The sequence below is a fragment of the Haliotis rufescens genome, unplaced genomic scaffold (genome assembly GCF_023055435.1).
Source record: "Haliotis rufescens isolate VD_foot unplaced genomic scaffold, xgHalRufe1.0.p SCAF_13, whole genome shotgun sequence".
Classification (NCBI taxonomy): domain Eukaryota; kingdom Metazoa; phylum Mollusca; class Gastropoda; order Lepetellida; family Haliotidae; genus Haliotis; species Haliotis rufescens.
In genome coordinates this window covers 8,638,936-8,657,890 of record NW_025963813.1, presented here as the reverse complement: position 1 = coordinate 8,657,890, position 18,955 = coordinate 8,638,936, and the positions used below count along the sequence as shown (strand labels likewise).

At 42.8% G+C, this 18,955-nt stretch overlaps 1 protein-coding gene across 3 annotated transcripts in view; it reads right to left on the bottom strand.

Annotated features, from left to right (window-relative positions):
- Positions 1-18,955, bottom strand: part of LOC124149277 — a 57,498-nt gene that overhangs the window by 29,908 nt on the left and 8,635 nt on the right. For all 3 annotated transcript variants that reach the window (XM_046520745.2, XM_048394145.1, XM_046520747.2), the window contains exons 4-5: positions 5,594-5,731; positions 4,544-4,684 (exon numbers count right to left, since the gene is read on the bottom strand). In XM_046520745.2, coding sequence (XP_046376701.2) covers positions 4,544-4,684; positions 5,594-5,731 — 279 coding nt within the window. The remainder of the gene's footprint in view (positions 1-4,543; positions 4,685-5,593; positions 5,732-18,955) is intronic.

Sequence of the window (18,955 nt, the reverse complement as noted above, 5' to 3'; positions counted from 1 at the left end):
TCTATCCCCAGCCACTTGTCCTGTACTTTGTCTGCCTCCATCCCCCTCGTCTATCCCCAGCCACTTGTCCTGTACTTTGTCTGCCTCCATCCCCCTCGTCTATCCCCAGCCACTTGTCCTGTACTTTGTCTGCCTCCATCCCCCTCGTCTATCCCCAGCCACTTGTCCTGTACTTTGTCTGCCTCCATCCCCCTCGTCTATCCCCAGCCACTTGTCCTGTACTTTGTCTGCCTCCATCCCCCTCGTCTATCCCAAGCCACTTGTCCTGTACTTTGTCTGCCTCCATCCCCCTCGTCTATCCCCAGCCACTTGTCCTGTACTTTGTCTGCCTCCATCCCCCGTGTCTATCCCCAGCCACTTGTCCTGTACTTTGTTTGCCTCCATCCACCGTGTCTATCCCAAGCCACTTGTCCTGTACTTTGTCTGCATCCATCCACCGTGTCTATCCCCAGCCACTTGTCCTGTACTTTGTCTGCCTCCATCCCCCGTGTCTATCCCCAGCCACTTGTCCTATACTTTGTCTGCCTCCATCCCCCTCGTCTATCACCAGCCACTTGTCCTGTACTTTGTCTGCCTCCATCCCCCTCGTCTATCCCAAGCCACTTGTCATGTTCTTTGTCTGCCTCCATCCCCCGTGTCTATCCCCAGCCACTTGTCCTGTACTTTGTCTGCCTCCATCCCCCTCGTCTATCCCCAGCCACTTGTCCTATACTTTGTCTGCCTCCATCCTCAGTGTCTATCCCCAGCCACTTGTCCTGTACTTTGTCTGCCTCCATCCCCCTCGTCTATCCCCAGCCACTTGTCCTGTACTTTGTCTGCCTCCATCCTTCTCGTCTATCACCAGCCACTTGTCCTATACTTTGTCTGCCTCCATCCTCAGTGTCTATCCCCAGCCACTTGTCCTGTACTTTGTCTGCCTCCATCCCCCTCGTCTATCCCCAGCCACTTGTCCTGTACTTTGTCTGCCATCATCCTCAGTGTCTATCCCCAGCCACTTGTCCTGTACTTTGTCTGCCTCCATCCCCCTCGTCTATCCCCAGCCACTTGTCCTATACTTTGTCTGCCTCCATCCTCAGTGTCTGTCCCCAGCCACTTGTCCTGTACTTTGTCTGCCTCCATCCCCCGTGTCTATCCCCAGCCACTTGTCCTGTACTTTGTCTGCCTCCATCCCTCTCGTCTATCCCCAGCCACTTGTCCTGTACTTTGTCTGCCGCCATCCCCCTCGTCTATCCCCAGCCACTTGTCCTGTACTTTGTCTGCCTCCATCCCCCTCGTCTATCCCCAGCCACTTGTCCTGGACTTTGTCTGCCTCCATCCCTCTCGTCTATCCCCAGCCACTTGTCCTGTACTTTGTCTGCCTCCATCCTTCTCGTCTATCCCCAGCCACTTGTCCTGTACTTTGTCTGCCTCCATCCCCCGTGTCTATCCCCAGCCACTTGTCCTGTACTTTGTCTGCCTCCATCCTTCTCGTTTATCCCCAGCCACTTGTCCTGTACTTTGTCTGCCTCGATTCCCCTCGTCTATCCCCAGCCACTTGTCCTATACTTTGTCTGCCTCCATCCTCAGTGTCTATCCCCAGCCACTTGTCCTGTACTTTGTCTGCCTCCATCCCCCTCGTCTATCCCCAGCCACTTGTCCTGTACTTTGTCTGCCTCCATCCTCCGTGTCTATCCCCAGCCACTTGTCCTGTACTTTGTCTGCCTCCATCCCCCTCGTCTATCCCCAGCCACTTGTCCTGTACTTTGTCTGCCTCCATCCCCCTCGTCTATCCCCAACCACTTGTCCTGTACTTTGTCTACCTCCATCCCCCCTGTCTATCCCCAGCCACTTGTCCTGTACTTTGTCTGCCTCCATCCCTCTCGTCTATCCCCAGCCACTTGACTTGTACTTGTCTACCTCCATCCCCCCTGTCTATCCCCAGCCACTTGTCCTGTACTTTGTCTGCCTCCATCCCTCTCGTCTATCCCCAGCCACTTGTCTTGTACTTTGTCTGCCTCCATCCCCCGTGTGTGTGTGTGTGTGTGTGCATGTGTGTATGTGTAGATATGTGTCTGTGTCTCTGTTTGTGTCTCTGTGTGTCTGAATGTGTCTCTGTGTGTCTGCCTGTTCTATCGCTGTGTCTTTGGGTGTGTGCGTGTGTGTGTGTATGTGTGTATTTGTGTCTGTGTCTCTGTGTGTCTGAATGTGTCTGTGTCTCTGTGTGTCTGAATGTGTCTGTGTGTCTGCCTGTGTATCGCTGTGTCTTTGGGGGTGTGTGTGCATGTGTGTATGTTTGTATATGTGTCTGTGTCTCTGTGTGTCTGAATGTGTCTCTGTGTGTCTGCCTTTGTATCGCTGTGTCTTTGGGTGTGTGCGTGTATGTGTGTGTATTTGTGTCTGTGTCTGTGTGTCTGAATGTGTCTCTGTGTGTCTGCCTGTGTATCGCTGTGTCTTTGGGTGTGTGCGTGTGTGCGTGTATGTGTGTGTATGTGTGTATTTGTGTCTGTGTGTCTGAATGTGTCTCTGTGTGTCTGCCTGTGTATCGCTGTGTCTTTGGGTGTGTGTGTGCATGTGTGTATGTTTGTATATGTGTCTGTGTCTCTGTGTGTCTGAATGTGTCTCTGTGTGTCTGCCTTTGTATCGCTGTGTCTTTGGGTGTGTGCGTGTATGTGTGTGTATGTGTGTATTTGTGTCTGTGTGTCTGAATGTGTCTCTGTGTGTCTGCCTGTGTATCGCTGTGTCTTTGGGTGTGTGCGTGTGTGCGTGTATGTGTGTGTATGTGTGTATTTGTATCTGTGTCTCTGTGTGTCTGAATGTGTCTCTGTGTTTCTGCCTGTGTATCGCTGTGTCTTTGGGGGGGTGTGCGTGTTCGTATGTGTGTATATTTGTCTGTGTCTGAATGTGTCTCTGTATGTCTGCCTGTGTATCGCTGTGTCTTTGGGTGTGTGTGTGTGTGTGTGTGTGTGTGTGTGTGTGCATGTGTGTATATGTGTGTGTGTCTCTGTGTGTCTGAATCAGGGGTCCGGAAACCATCATATGCGCCGGACATGTCCGATTGGGAATCTCAAATGTCCGTTTTAAAATATTGCTTACCGGACATTTTAAAAAGTATTGTCCGGACATTCTAAAATTTTGACCGGACATGATCAACAGTTAGGACTGAGCAGTTTCTGTCTGCAGTTGCAACACAATGAAGATTAACTACACTGACAAGCTTTGTTTGTTTTGATTGCTGTAAATACATCGTACCTACATGATAGTCCAATCGGTCAATCACTGTAATAGGCAATAAACTGAGTTGACACTGATTAATCGAGGATTAATTACTGAGAACATCTTGTTAATTTGAGTGAAAGGTGTTTACAACTGTACATTAATACCTTGCATCATCGATGTACCTCATTATCCTCACAATGCTACGATACGTAACCTCAGACAAGAAGCGAAAGCGTGACGACAGCCAGTTGACCGATGCAGATCAGTCGAGCGGATCTGCCAAACCCTCAAAGTCTGGACGATCATTTTGTAAGTCGTGGCTAACGACTTTCACTTGGTTGACATACAATGAGGATTTGCAGATTTTCAGTAGCTAGTCGTATATTGAATCTTGATTGACCGCCATTTTGCTTTCTCGGACGATCGATATCCAATTTTTTTATGGTCATTAATTAAGTACAGATGAAAAAAGTATTCAAATAACTATTGCTATCAACGATATTTAGAATTGGTGATTAAATTATCCGTCTTGTTTTTAAAAAAATCTATAGTTTAAAAAAAAACTTTTCCCGTGAGGTCACGTGATAACCAAATATGGGATAATAGTCTTGATCCAAATGTTACAACGCGTACACTTGAGCAGACTCATGAATATAACTCATGAATATTAATTAGACCATTCACTACGTTAACAGATCGTTATTATAACAGAAACAAACGTATGTTTTCCATGTAAATCTAAAATGATATTATTTGTTATTAATTGTCCGGTGAATTAAACAATTTAAATTGAAACAATTCATAATTCATCATATTATGAATACATAAACTTGTAATGTGTGTGAAAAGTCGTACTAAAATACGCTATTTGAAGGGGGCGTGGCCTAAATGCAAATGTCCGATTGAGATTTTAAATTTTCCGGACCCCTGGTCTGAATGTGTCTCTGTGTGTCTGCCTGTGTATCGCTATGTCTTTGGATGTCTGTGCATGCATTCATATGTCTCTGTTTGTGTCTGTGTGTCTATGTGTGTGTGTCCCTGTCTGTCTGTCTGTCTGTCTTGGATCGAACAACCAACCTTCCACTGTCAGTTTTAAATTTGAACAATATTTAGGGACTGGGTGGGGTGGTGGGTGGTGTCATGACAAATGTTACACATATTTATAGGGATGGGGAGGAGAATATTGAAATCAGATTTCACCTTCTTGTACAAACTGGGATGTCATCATTTGAGTCAGGTGAGCTGAACATTGTAGGATTTTCCCTTTATTTTAACTTCAATCAACAACCCTAGGTTTTGAGAAAAAGTATAGATCTGTAAACCAACAGATAGAAAAGAAAGGCCTTACCGTTCTTGAGGTATGTATTAGCCCTACATTCTTTTGCCTTCACACAGTTGCAGGGATTGTCCCCGGTGTAGCCATTTTCCTCGTCACACCGGCAAGGAAGATGACATCCCTTTGTGGACATCGTACTGTGTGGCACAGACTCTGAATGACCGAAACAATATCAGCTTATCAGAAAGTTATAGACAAATATTTAGCATTTGAAATGAAAACACAATTAGAGATTATATATATATGTAGCTAAATTGTCTTTTAACGTAAAATAAGAAGGTGCCAAGAGAATCCATTCATTTTCAAAAACTTGCCAACCAAAGTATTGCAGATTTACTTGGGAGGCAAAAAGAAATTCCAGTGTTTGTATGAAGGACTAAGAAAGTACAATACTCAGTCCTCAAACACACAGTACTATTTGTCTTCTGTGACTATTTGTTTGTTTGTTTGTTTAACACAATACTCAGCAATAATCCAGCTTTAAGACGGCGGTTTGTAAATAATCGCGTCTGGACCAGACAATCCAGTGAGTGACATCATGAGCATTGATCCACGCATTTGGGATACGATGACATGCATCAACCAAGTAAGCGAGCCTGACCACCCGATCTGTTAGTCACCTCTTTTGACATAGTCGCCTTTCACATCAAGCATTGGTTGCTGAAGACCTATTCTACCCTGGATCTTCACAGGTCGTCTTATTCCTAGGTATATGAGGGGGCGGTCGGGTAGCCTAGTGGTTAAAGCGTTCGCTCGTCACGCCGAAGACCCGGGTTCGATTCCCGACATGGGTACAATGTGTGAAGCCCATTTCTGGTGTCCCCCGCCGTGATATTGCTGGAATATTGCTAAAAGCGGCGAAAAACCATACCCACTCACTCACTAGGTGTATGAGATTTATTGTATTCCTGTCATACAGCAACTATTCTATTAATGAAAAAATCCAAAGTACAGTCTTTTGAGGTGCAACTCAACATCGAAGGTTGTATTCCTATTAAATTGTAACCACTGTTTCTATGTATGTCTGTGATAAAAACTTACATAAACGAAAAAATGACTTACCCGGGGGACATTCTTGAAGGGACAGGTAGCAGGACACGGGGAACTCGGACGTTGTGTTGTCCAGTTGTACCAAGCCCTTCCTACAACGTAGGCACCTGTCTGACTGTCCGTTTTCCAAGCAAGGCTTTATCTCATTACCTGTAATCAACGCAGAGGGACATCAAGCAGGGTTAACCCCATATATTTCTTCGAGTACCGGGGAATCTCATTAACAACTTATGTAACAGACCACCTTCGTGATATGCTAGGTCCTAGAAGAGAACAATATTGCTTTTCTTCCATATTGATGTCCCATTTCCATTAATCTGAATACTTTTCTAGAATAGCTAGCTCTTCATCATCAAAATGGAGAAAAACAATTGAGTTAACATACAGCCTTGTCTTAGACCATTAAGGCAATAAAACAACAAACAATGGCACAATGAAACAATACAGTGGTCCCTCGCTACAACGCTACCTTGGGGGTCCAAATATTCAATGAGCGTTACAGACGATCAGCTGTTTAGCCAAGATGGAGTCACAGGGGGTAGATGACCAACACAACAGTACATACTTTCTGTGCCTGCTTAACACAATCTACGCTGCACATTCCAGAGTTTGAGGAAAGATTAAAATATAGTCGTTTATGATTCATAGTGTTAAAAAATATTTATTGCCTGTTATGCTCAGCAACACATGCAGTATCCCTTCAAGAAATTCAGGTGAACGAACAAATATAACAAACTTGGACAATAAAAAATGAGATAAAACATCATTAGACATTATGATTTACCATTCAAATTGGATTTCTTTTTCTGCTAGGCATTGTTTTATATGCAGAGATTATGAATAATGTGTGCATTGTCTCGTACACTGAGCCAGAAACAGCAAACAGCTGTTCACACATTTTATCCCAATCTACCGGCGATTCGGTTAAAAGTTTTTTGATGCAATGATCGGAAGAATTGTATCTGAAACTAATATTTTATCAGGAATAATATATTTTAGTATCGTGTACTTTCAGTTGCAGGTTTATTATATATATACTAGCCACATAAAGAAACTGTGCACGGAGAAAATATATTCTGGATTGAAATACAACACAGCAAGAACAAAATGATGCAGACGCTGTAGCAGCTGAATGATCGGACCATAAGAAAATGTCAACGGGACCTGAACAACATCTGTTACGATGACGTCAGAAGATCAAAATGGAGTAGGGTCAAACGATAAAGTCACAAAGTCAATAACGGGTATGACCACCCTGTATGTGAATCACAGCAGTGCATCGGCGACGCATGGAGTCCACCAAATGGGCATGGAAGGCCTGGGGAATGGCCTGCCATATCCTCCTCAAATCCTGTGCCAAGTGACGGACGTTATCTGGAGGATGTGGAAGACGACGCAGACGGAGCTCCATTTCATCCCACACATGCTCTATTGGGGAGAGATCTGGAGAATTTGCAGGCCATGGCAGTAACATGACATTGTTATAGTGAAGGAAACCCATTGCGACCCTAGCCGTGTGAGGACGAGCGTTGTCCATGACGTTGCAGGAAAGGAATGACCACAGGCCTCAGAATCTGATCTCTGTAGCCAACACCGGGTGAGATTGCCCTGAACAACCACCAAAGGGGTTCGGTGCCGTGCTGTTATCCCACCCCAAATCATCACAGAGCCACCTCCAAAACGATTCCTCTCCACAATACAGTTGCGTGCATAACGTTCTTCCAAACGCCGATAGACACGTTGGCGCCCGTCACTGTCGGAAATGTTGAACCTCGATTCATCTGTAAAGACAACATTTCTCCACCATATTCGAGGTTGGCGAACATGATTTCGACACCATCTTAGACGGTTGACTCGATGACAGTGTGTCAGCTGCAGGATGGGAAATATGGCAGGGCGTCGTGGTCGAATCCCGTACTGACGTAAACGATTCCTGACAGTGTTGGGATGGATACGGCGCAGTCCAGGAATTGTCTGGGACGTCGTTACTGCCGTTTGGAACCTGTGTCGGAGATGTGTAACTCGAATCCATCTGTCCTGTCTTGGCGTCGTTACTCGGGGACGTCCTGAACGTGGGTGGTCGGCAACGTCATTTGTGTTCTGATAACGCCTCACCAATGCCGATATCGTGTTACGATGGCATTGGAAATGTGTTGCCACCTGTTGTTGCCTCATTCCCGCTCGGATCATTCTAATGGCTTCATGACGCTGTGCAGCTGTCAATCTTGGCATGATTTGCTTGTGATATGCTTGTGTCTGCGCCTGAGAAGTTTTGAATTTTTGAATGACCACAGATCATGCTTTCCAAAGTGACAGCGAATTTTGAGTTGCACATGCTGTGTACAGCTGCACATGCAGGATGCACGTGCAGTAACCCATTGCACGTCCATAGGCCCCCATCAATGACGTTATATCGCATGGCACGTGCATGAGCTTTTAAATGTCTCCAATACTTGCTGTGTTCAAACCTATATTTCATATATGGACGGTGTGCCCTTTTATCTATATTTTCTCCGTGCACAAGTTTCTTTATGTGGCTAGTATATATAACAAATAAAAATAATTTGGTACAACTGACCGCTCTTGCCGAATATTTTAATGAATGGAACAATTTAACTAGTCACCGCTGAGGATCATGCGCTCTCAATAGCAAAACCTTTGTTGACATAACAGTCAATCTACTGCAACAAATATTACTTTTAACGGGTCAAAGTATGGCTGTTATGATATATGTATCCATTCTCTGGCAACAAAAGTTTGTTTCAAGGCATCAATAGTGGTAATCTGACCATGGTTGCTGTAAGTAACCGGAAGTTGTGCGATCTACCGATCCCTTCACACACCGAAATTAATGTAAACAATATTGAATGAAATTTTGAATAAAATTAATGAAATATGTTACAAACATCAGCATGATCAGTCACGATATACTGGTACAAGAAACATGTTTTTATAACCAGATAGTGTAGTTATAGGATTAAATTGCAGACTTCAGTTCGGATATGTTGATTGGTATTTCCGGAGTTACCTGCTCACAGTGATCAGCTGGGTTTTTTTGTGATGGGGGAAAAAACATTGTGTCAGTGTAAAACTTGAGTTTATTAAAAATGGACATAAATGTTTGGAGCCATGCACTACAGGGCACTATAACCGAGCTAGTGCTATGTTGAAGGGCACAATAGCAAGGGAACACTGTACGTGAGTTTACATAAGCCTTGTCGCAAATAATTGGACCTGGGTTGGAGCCAAAACGTATATCTATAGGCTGTCATGTGATGAAATCTTGGGCAATGAAAACAGGGGAAATTTGCTATATAATAAACAGCCTTGTCTTAGTCCAATGGGAAAATACAACATACGAGTTAACATAAGCCTTGTCTTACTCCAATGGGGAAATACAACATACGAGGTAACATAAGCCTTGTCTTTCTCCAATGGGGCAATACAACATACGAGGTAACATAGGCCTTGTCTTACTCCAATGGGGAAATACAACATACGAGGTAACATAGGCCTTGTCTTACTCCAATGGGGAAATACAACATACGAGGTAACATAGGCCTTGTCTTACTCCAATGGGGAAATACAACATACGAGGTAACATAGGCCTTGTCTTTCTCCAATGGGGAAATACAACATACGAGGTAACATAGGCCTTGTCTTACTCCAATGGGGAAATACAACATACGAGGTAACATAGGCCTTGTCTTACTCCAATGGGGAAATACAACATACAAGGTAACATAGGCCTTGTCTTACTCCAATGGGGAAATACAACATACAAGGTAACATAGGCCTTGTCTTTCTCCAATGGGGAAATACAACATAGGAGTTAACATAGGCCTTGTCTTACTCCAATGGGGCAATGACACATGGGAGTTAACATAAGCCTTGTCTTCCTCCAATGGGGCAATGAAACATATGAGTTAACATAAGCCTTCTCTTTCTCCAATGGGGAAATACAACATACGAGGTAACATAGGCCTTGTCTTACTCCAATGGGGCAATGAAACATAGGAGTTAACATAAGCCTTCTCTTTCTCCAATGGGGAAATACAACATATGAGGTAACATAGGCCTTGTCTTACTCCAATGGGGAAATACAACATACAAGGTAACATAGGCCTTGTCTTACTCCAATGGGGCAATGAAACATATGAGGTAACATAGGCCTTGTCTTACTCCAATGGGGAAATACAACATATGAGGTAACATAGGCCTTGTCTTACTCCAATGGGGAAATACAACATATGAGGTAACATAGGCCTTGTCTTTCTCCAATGGGGAAATACAACATACGAGGTAACATAGGCCTTGTCTTACTCCAATGGGGAAATACAACATAGGAGTTAACATAAGCCTTGTCTTTCTCCAATGGGGCAATGACACATATGAGTTAACATAAGCCTTGTCTTTCTCCAATGGGGCAATGAAACATATGAGTTAACATAAGCCTTGTCTTTCTCCAATGGGGCAATGAAACATATGAGTTAACATAAGCCTTGTCTTTCTCCAATGGGGAAATACAACATATGAGGTAACATAGGCCTTGTCTTTCTCCAATGGGAAATACAACATACAAGGTAACATAGGCCTTGTCTTTCTCCAATGGGGAAATACAACATATGAGGTAACATAGGCCTTGTCTTACTCCAATGGGGAAATACAACATACAAGGTAACATAGGCCTTGTCTTACTCCAATGGGGAAATACAACATACGAGGTAACATAGGCCTTGTCTTACTCCAATGGGGAAATACAACATAGGAGTTAACATAAGCCTTGTCTTTCTCCAATGGGGCAATGACACATATGAGTTAACATAAGCCTTGTCTTTCTCCAATGGGGCAATGACACATATGAGTTAACATAAGCCTTGTCTTACTCCAATGGGGCAATACAACATACAAGGTAACATAGGCCTTCTCTTACTCCAATGGGGAAATACAACATATGAGGTAACATAGGCCTTGTCTTTCTCCAATGGGGAAATACAACATACGAGGTAACATAGGCCTTGTCTTACTCCAATGGGGAAATACAACATACGAGGTAACATAGGCCTTGTCTTACTCCAATGGGGAAATACAACATACAAGGTAACATAGGCCTTGTCTTACTCCAATGGGGAAATACAACATACAAGGTAACATAGGCCTTGTCTTTCTCCAATGGGGAAATACAACATAGGAGTTAACATAGGCCTTGTCTTACTCCAATGGGGCAATGACACATGGGAGTTAACATAAGCCTTGTCTTCCTCCAATGGGGCAATGAAACATATGAGTTAACATAAGCCTTCTCTTTCTCCAATGGGGAAATACAACATACGAGGTAACATAGGCCTTGTCTTACTCCAATGGGGCAATGAAACATAGGAGTTAACATAAGCCTTCTCTTTCTCCAATGGGGAAATACAACATATGAGGTAACATAGGCCTTGTCTTACTCCAATGGGGAAATACAACATACAAGGTAACATAGGCCTTGTCTTACTCCAATGGGGCAATGAAACATATGAGGTAACATAGGCCTTGTCTTACTCCAATGGGGAAATACAACATATGAGGTAACATAGGCCTTGTCTTACTCCAATGGGGAAATACAACATATGAGGTAACATAGGCCTTGTCTTTCTCCAATGGGGCAATACAACATACGAGGTAACATAGGCCTTGTCTTACTCCAATGGGGAAATACAACATATGAGGTAACATAGGCCTTGTCTTACTCCAATGGGGCAATGACACATATGAGTTAACATAAGCCTTGTCTTTCTCCAATGGGGCAATGAAACATATGAGTTAACATAAGCCTTGTCTTTCTCCAATGGGGCAATGAAACATATGAGTTAACATAAGCCTTGTCTTTCTCCAATGGGGAAATACAACATATGAGGTAACATAGGCCTTGTCTTTCTCCAATGGGAAATACAACATACAAGGTAACATAGGCCTTGTCTTTCTCCAATGGGGAAATACAACATATGAGGTAACATAGGCCTTGTCTTACTCCAATGGGGAAATACAACATACAAGGTAACATAGGCCTTGTCTTACTCCAATGGGGAAATACAACATACGAGGTAACATAGGCCTTGTCTTACTCCAATGGGGAAATACAACATAGGAGTTAACATAAGCCTTGTCTTTCTCCAATGGGGCAATGACACATATGAGTTAACATAAGCCTTGTCTTTCTCCAATGGGGCAATGACACATATGAGTTAACATAAGCCTTGTCTTACTCCAATGGGGCAATACAACATACAAGGTAACATAGGCCTTCTCTTACTCCAATGGGGAAATACAACATATGAGGTAACATAGGCCTTGTCTTACTCCAATGGGGAAATACAACATATGAGGTAACATAGGCCTTGTCTTACTCCAATGGGGAAATACAACATATGAGGTAACATAGGCCTTGTCTTACTCCAATGGGGAAATACAACATACGAGGTAACATAGGCCTTGTCTTACTCCAATGGGGCAATACAACATATGAGGTAACATAGGCCTTGTCTTACTCCAATGGGGAAATACAACATATGAGGTAACATAGGCCTTGTCTTACTCCAATGGGGAAATACAACATATGAGGTAACATAGGCCTTGTCTTACTCCAATGGGGAAATACAACATACGAGGTAACATAGGCCTTGTCTTACTCCAATAGGGAAATACAACATAGGAGTTAACATAAGCCTTGTCTTTCTCCAATGGGGCAATGACACATGGGAGTTAACATAAGCCTTGTCTTCCTCCAATGGGGCAATGAAACATAGGAGTTAACATAGGCCTTGTCTTACTCCAATGGGGCAATGAAACATAGGAGTTAACATAAGCCTTGTCTTACTCCAATGGGGCAATACAACATACAAGGTAACATAAGCCTTGTCTTACTCCAATGGGGCAATGACACATATGAGGTAACATAGGCCTTGTCTTTCTCCAATGGGGAATTGAAACATGAGTTAACATAGGCCTTGTCTTACTCCAATGGGGAAATGAAACATAGGAGTTAACATAAGCCTTGTCTTCCTCCAATGGGGCAATGAAACATAGGAGTTAACATAGGCCTTGTCTTACTCCAATGGGGCAATGACACATATGAGGTAACATAGGCCTTGTCTTTCTCCAATGGGGAAATACAACATACGAGGTAACATAGGCCTTGTCTTACTCCAATGGGGCAATGAAACATAGGAGTTAACATAGGCCTTGTCTTACTCCAATGGGGCAATGAAACATAGGAGTTAACATAGGCCTTGTCTTACTCCAATGGGGCAATGACACATATGAGGTAACATAGGCCTTGTCTTACTCCAATGGGGAAATACAACATACGAGGTAACATAGGCCTTGTCTTACTCCAATGGGGAAATACAACATACGAGGTAACATAGGCCTTGTCTTACTCCAATGGGGCAATGACACATATGAGGTAACATAGGCCTTGTCTTACTCCAATGGGGAAATACAACATACGAGGTAACATAGGCCTTGTCTTACTCCAATGGGGAAATACAACATACGAGGTAACATAGGCCTTGTCTTACTCTAATGGGGAAATACAATATACAAGGTAACATGGGCCTTGTCTTACTCCAATGGGGCAATGACACATATGAGGTAACATAGGCCTTGTCTTACTCCAATGGGGAAATACAACATACGAGGTAACATAGGCCTTGTCTTACTCCAATGGGGCAATGACACATATGAGGTAACATAGGCCTTGTCTTACTCCAATGGGGAAATACAACATACGAGGTAACATAGGCCTTGTCTTACTCCAATGGGGAAATACAACATACGAGGTAACATAGGCCTTGTCTTACTCCAATGGGGAAATACAACATATGAGGTAACATAGGCCTTGTCTTACTCCAATGGGGAAATACAACATACAAGGTAACATGGGCCTTGTCTTACTCCAATGGGGCAATGACACATATGAGGTAACATAGGCATTGTCTTTCTCCAATGGGGAATTGAAACATGAGTTAACATAGGCCTTGTCTTACTCCAATGGGGAAATACAACATATGAGGTAACATAGGCCTTGTCTTTCTCCAATGATGAAATACAACATACAAGGTAACATAGGCCTTGTCTTACTCCAATGGGGCAATGACACATATGAGGTAACATAGGCCTTGTCTTACTCCAATGGGGAAATAAAACATACAAGGTAACATAGGCCTTGTCTTACTCCAATGGGGCAATGACACATATGAGGTAACATAGGCCTTGTCTTTCTCCAATGGGGAATTGAAACATGAGTTAACATAGGCCTTGTCTTACTCCAATGGGGAAATGAAACATAGGAGTTAACATAGGCCTTGTCTTACTCCAATGGGGCAATGAAACATAGGAGTTAACATAGGCCTTGTCTTACTCCAATGGGGCAATGACACATATGAGGTAACATAGGCCTTGTCTTACTCCAATGGGGAAATACAACATACGAGGTAACATAGGCCTTGTCTTACTCCAATGGGGAAATACAACATACGAGGTAACATAGGCCTTGTCTTACTCCAATGGGGAAATACAACATATGAGGTAACATAGGCCTTGTCTTACTCTAATGGGGAAATACAATATACAAGGTAACATGGGCCTTGTCTTACTCCAATGGGGCAATGACACATATGAGGTAACATAGGCCTTGTCTTTCTCCAATGGGGAATTGAAACATGAGTTAACATAGGCCTTGTCTTACTCCAATGGGGAAATACAACATACAAGGTAACATAGGCCTTGTCTTACTCCAATGGGGCAATGACACATATGAGGTAACATAGGCCTTGTCTTACTCCAATGGGGAAATAAAACATACAAGGTAACATAGGCCTTATCTTACTCCAATGGGGCAATGACACATATGAGGTAACATAGGCCTTGTCTTTCTCCAATGGGGAATTGAAACATGAGTTAACATAGGCCTTGTCTTACTCCAATGGGGAAATGAAACATAGGAGTTAACATAAGCCTTGTCTTCCTCCAATGGGGCAATGAAACATAGGAGTTAACATAGGCCTTGTCTTACTCAAATGGGGAAATACAACATATGAGGTAACATAGGCCTTGTCTTACTCCAATGGGGCAATGAAACATAGGAGTTAACATAAGCCTTGTCTTTCTCCAATGGGGCAATGACACATATGAGTTAACATAAGCCTTGTCTGACTCCAATGGGGAAATACAACATACGAGGTAACATAAGCCTTGTCTTTCTCCAATGGGGCAATGACACATATGAGTTAACATAGGCCTTGTCTTACTCCAATGGGGAAATACAACATACGAGGTAACATAGGCCTTGTCTTACTCCAATGGGGAAATACAACATACGAGGTAACATAGGCCTTGTCTTTCTCCAATGGGGAAATACAACATACAAGGTAACATAGGCCTTGTCTTACTCCAATGGGGCAATGAAACATAGGAGTTAACATAGGCCTTGTCTTACTCAAATGGGGAAATACAACATATGAGGTAACATAGGCCTTGTCTTTCTCCAATGGGGAAATACAACATAGGAGGTAACATAGGCCTTGTCTTTCTCCAATGGGAAATACAACATATGAGGTAACATAGGCCTTGTCTTTCTCCAATGGGAAATACAACATACGAGGAAACATAGGCCTTGTCTTACTCCAATGGGGCAATGACACATATGAGTTAACATAGGCTTAGTCTTACTCAAATGGGGAAATACAACATATGAGTTAACATAAGCCTTGTCTTACTCCAATGGGGAAATACAACATACGAGGTAACATAGGCCTTGTCTTACTCCAATGGGGAAATGAAACATAGGAGTTAACATAAGCCTTGTCTTCCTCCAATGGGGCAATGAAACATAGGAGTTAACATAGGCCTTGTCTTACTCAAATGGGGAAATACAACATATGAGGTAACATAGGCCTTGTCTTACTCCAATGGGGCAATGAAACATAGGAGTTAACATAAGCCTTGTCTTTCTCCAATGGGGCAATGACACATATGAGTTAACATAGGCCTTGTCTTACTCCAATGCGGAAATACAACATACGAGGTAACATAGGCCTTGTCTTACTCCAATGGGGAAATTCAACATACAAGGTAACATAGGCCTTGTCTTACTCCAATGGGGCAATGAAACATAGGAGTTAACATAAGCCTTGTCTTTCTCCAATGGGGCAATGACACATATGAGTTAACATAAGCCTTGTCTTTCTCCAATGGGGCAATGAAACATATGAGTTAACATAAGCCTTGTCTTTCTCCAATGGGGCAATGAAACATAGGAGTTAACATAAGCCTTGTCTTTCTCCAATGGGGCAATGACACATATGAGTTAACATAAGCCTTGTCTTTCTCCAATGGGGAAATACAACATATGAGGTAACATAAGCCTTGTCTTACTCCAATGGGGCAATACAACATATGAGGTAACATAGGCCTTGTCTTTCTCCAATGGGGCAATGACACATATGAGTTAACATAGGCCTTGTCTTACTCCAATGGGGAAATGACACATAGGAGTTAACATAAGCCTTGTCTTTCTCCAATGGGGCAATGACACATATGAGTTAACATAGGCCTTGTCTTACTCCAACCGGGAAATACAACATACGAGGTAACATAGGCCTTGTCTTTCTCCAATGGGGCAATGACACATATGAGTTAACATAGGCCTTGTCTTACTCCAACCGGGAAATACAACATACGAGGTAACATAGGCCTTGTCTTTCTCCAATGGGGCAATGACACATATGAGTTAACATAGGCCTTGTCTTACTCCAACCGGGAAATACAACATATGAGGTAACATAAGCCTTGTCTTTCTCCAATGGGGAAATACAACATAGGAGTTAACATAAGCCTTGTCTTTCTCCAATGGGGCAATACAACATACAAGGTAACATAAGCCTTGTCTTACTCCAATGGGGCAATGAAACATAGGAGTTAACATAAGCCTTGTCTTTCTCCAATGGGGCAATGACACATATGAGTTAACATAAGCCTTGTCTTTCTCCAATGGGGCAATGACACATATGAGTTAACATAAGCCTTGTCTTTCTCCAATGGGGCAATGAAACATATGAGTTAACATAAGCCTTGTCTTTCTCCAATGGGGCAATGAAACATAGGAGTTAACATAAGCCTTGTCTTTCTCCAATGGGGCAATGACACATATGAGTTAACATAGGCCTTGTCTGACTCCAATGGGGCAATACAACATATGAGGTAACATAGGCCTTGTCTTTCTCCAATGGGGCAATGAAACATAGGAGTTAACATAAGCCTTGTCTTTCTCCAATGGGGCAATGAAACATATGAGTTAACATAAGCCTTGTCTTTCTCCAATGGGGCAATGAAACATATGAGTTAACATAAGCCTTGTCTTTCTCCAATGGGGCAATGAAACATAGGAGTTAACATAAGCCTTGTCTTTCTCCAATGGGGCAATGACACATATGAGTTAACATAAGCCTTGTCTGACTCCAATGGGGAAATACAACATACGAGGTAACATAAGCCTTGTCTTTCTCCAATGGGGCAATGACACATATGAGTTAACATAGGCCTTGTCTTACTCCAATGGGGAAATACAACATACGAGGTAACATAGGCCTTGTCTTACTCCAATGGGGAAATACAACATACGAGGTAACATAGGCCTTGTCTTTCTCCAATGGGGAAATACAACATACAAGGTAACATAGGCCTTGTCTTACTCCAATGGGGCAATGAAACATAGGAGTTAACATAGGCCTTGTCTTACTCAAATGGGGAAATACAACATATGAGGTAACATAGGCCTTGTCTTTCTCCAATGGGGAAATACAACATAGGAGGTAACATAGGCCTTGTCTTTCTCCAATGGGAAATACAACATATGAGGTAACATAGGCCTTGTCTTTCTCCAATGGGAAATACAACATACGAGGAAACATAGGCCTTGTCTTACTCCAATGGGGCAATGACACATATGAGTTAACATAGGCTTAGTCTTACTCAAATGGGGAAATACAACATATGAGTTAACATAAGCCTTGTCTTACTCCAATGGGGAAATACAACATACGAGGTAACATAGGCCTTGTCTTACTCCAATGGGGAAATGAAACATAGGAGTTAACATAAGCCTTGTCTTCCTCCAATGGGGCAATGAAACATAGGAGTTAACATAGGCCTTGTCTTACTCAAATGGGGAAATACAACATATGAGGTAACATAGGCCTTGTCTTACTCCAATGGGGCAATGAAACATAGGAGTTAACATAAGCCTTGTCTTTCTCCAATGGGGCAATGACACATATGAGTTAACATAGGCCTTGTCTTACTCCAATGCGGAAATACAACATACGAGGTAACATAGGCCTTGTCTTACTCCAATGGGGAAATTCAACATACAAGGTAACATAGGCCTTGTCTTACTCCAATGGGGCAATGAAACATAGGAGTTAACATAAGCCTTGTCTTTCTCCAATGGGGCAATGACACATATGAGTTAACATAAGCCTTGTCTTTCTCCAATGGGGCAATGAAACATATGAGTTAACATAAGCCTTGTCTTTCTCCAATGGGGCAATGAAACATAGGAGTTAACATAAGCCTTGTCTTTCTCCAATGGGGAAATACAACATATGAGGTAACATAAGCCTTGTCTTACTCCAATGGGGCAATACAACATATGAGGTAACATAGGCCTTGTCTTTCTCCAATGGGGCAATGACACATATGAGTTAACATAGGCCTTGTCTTACTCCAATGGGGAAATGACACATAGGAGTTAACATAAGCCTTGTCTTTCTCCAATGGGGCAATGACACATATGAGTTAACATAGGCCTTGTCTTACTCCAACCGGGAAATACAACATACGAGGTAACATAGGCCTTGTCTTTCTCCAATGGGGCAATGACACATATGAGTTAACATAGGCCTTGTCTTACTCCAACCGGGAAATACAACATACGAGGTAACATAGGCCTTGTCTTTCTCCAATGGGGCAATGACACATATGAGTTAACATAGGCCTTGTCTTACTCCAACCGGGAAATACAACATATGAGGTAACATAAGCCTTGTCTTTCTCCAATGGGGAAATACAACATAGGAGTTAACATAAGCCTTGTCTTTCTCCAATGGGGCAATACAACATACAAGGTAACATAAGCCTTGTCTTACTCCAATGGGGCAATGAAACATAGGAGTTAACATAAGCCTTGTCTTTCTCCAATGGGGCAATGACACATATGAGTTAACATAAGCCTTGTCTTTCTCCAATGGGGCAATGACACATATGAGTTAACATAAGCCTTGTCTTTCTCCAATGGGGCAATGAAACATATGAGTTAACATAAGCCTTGTC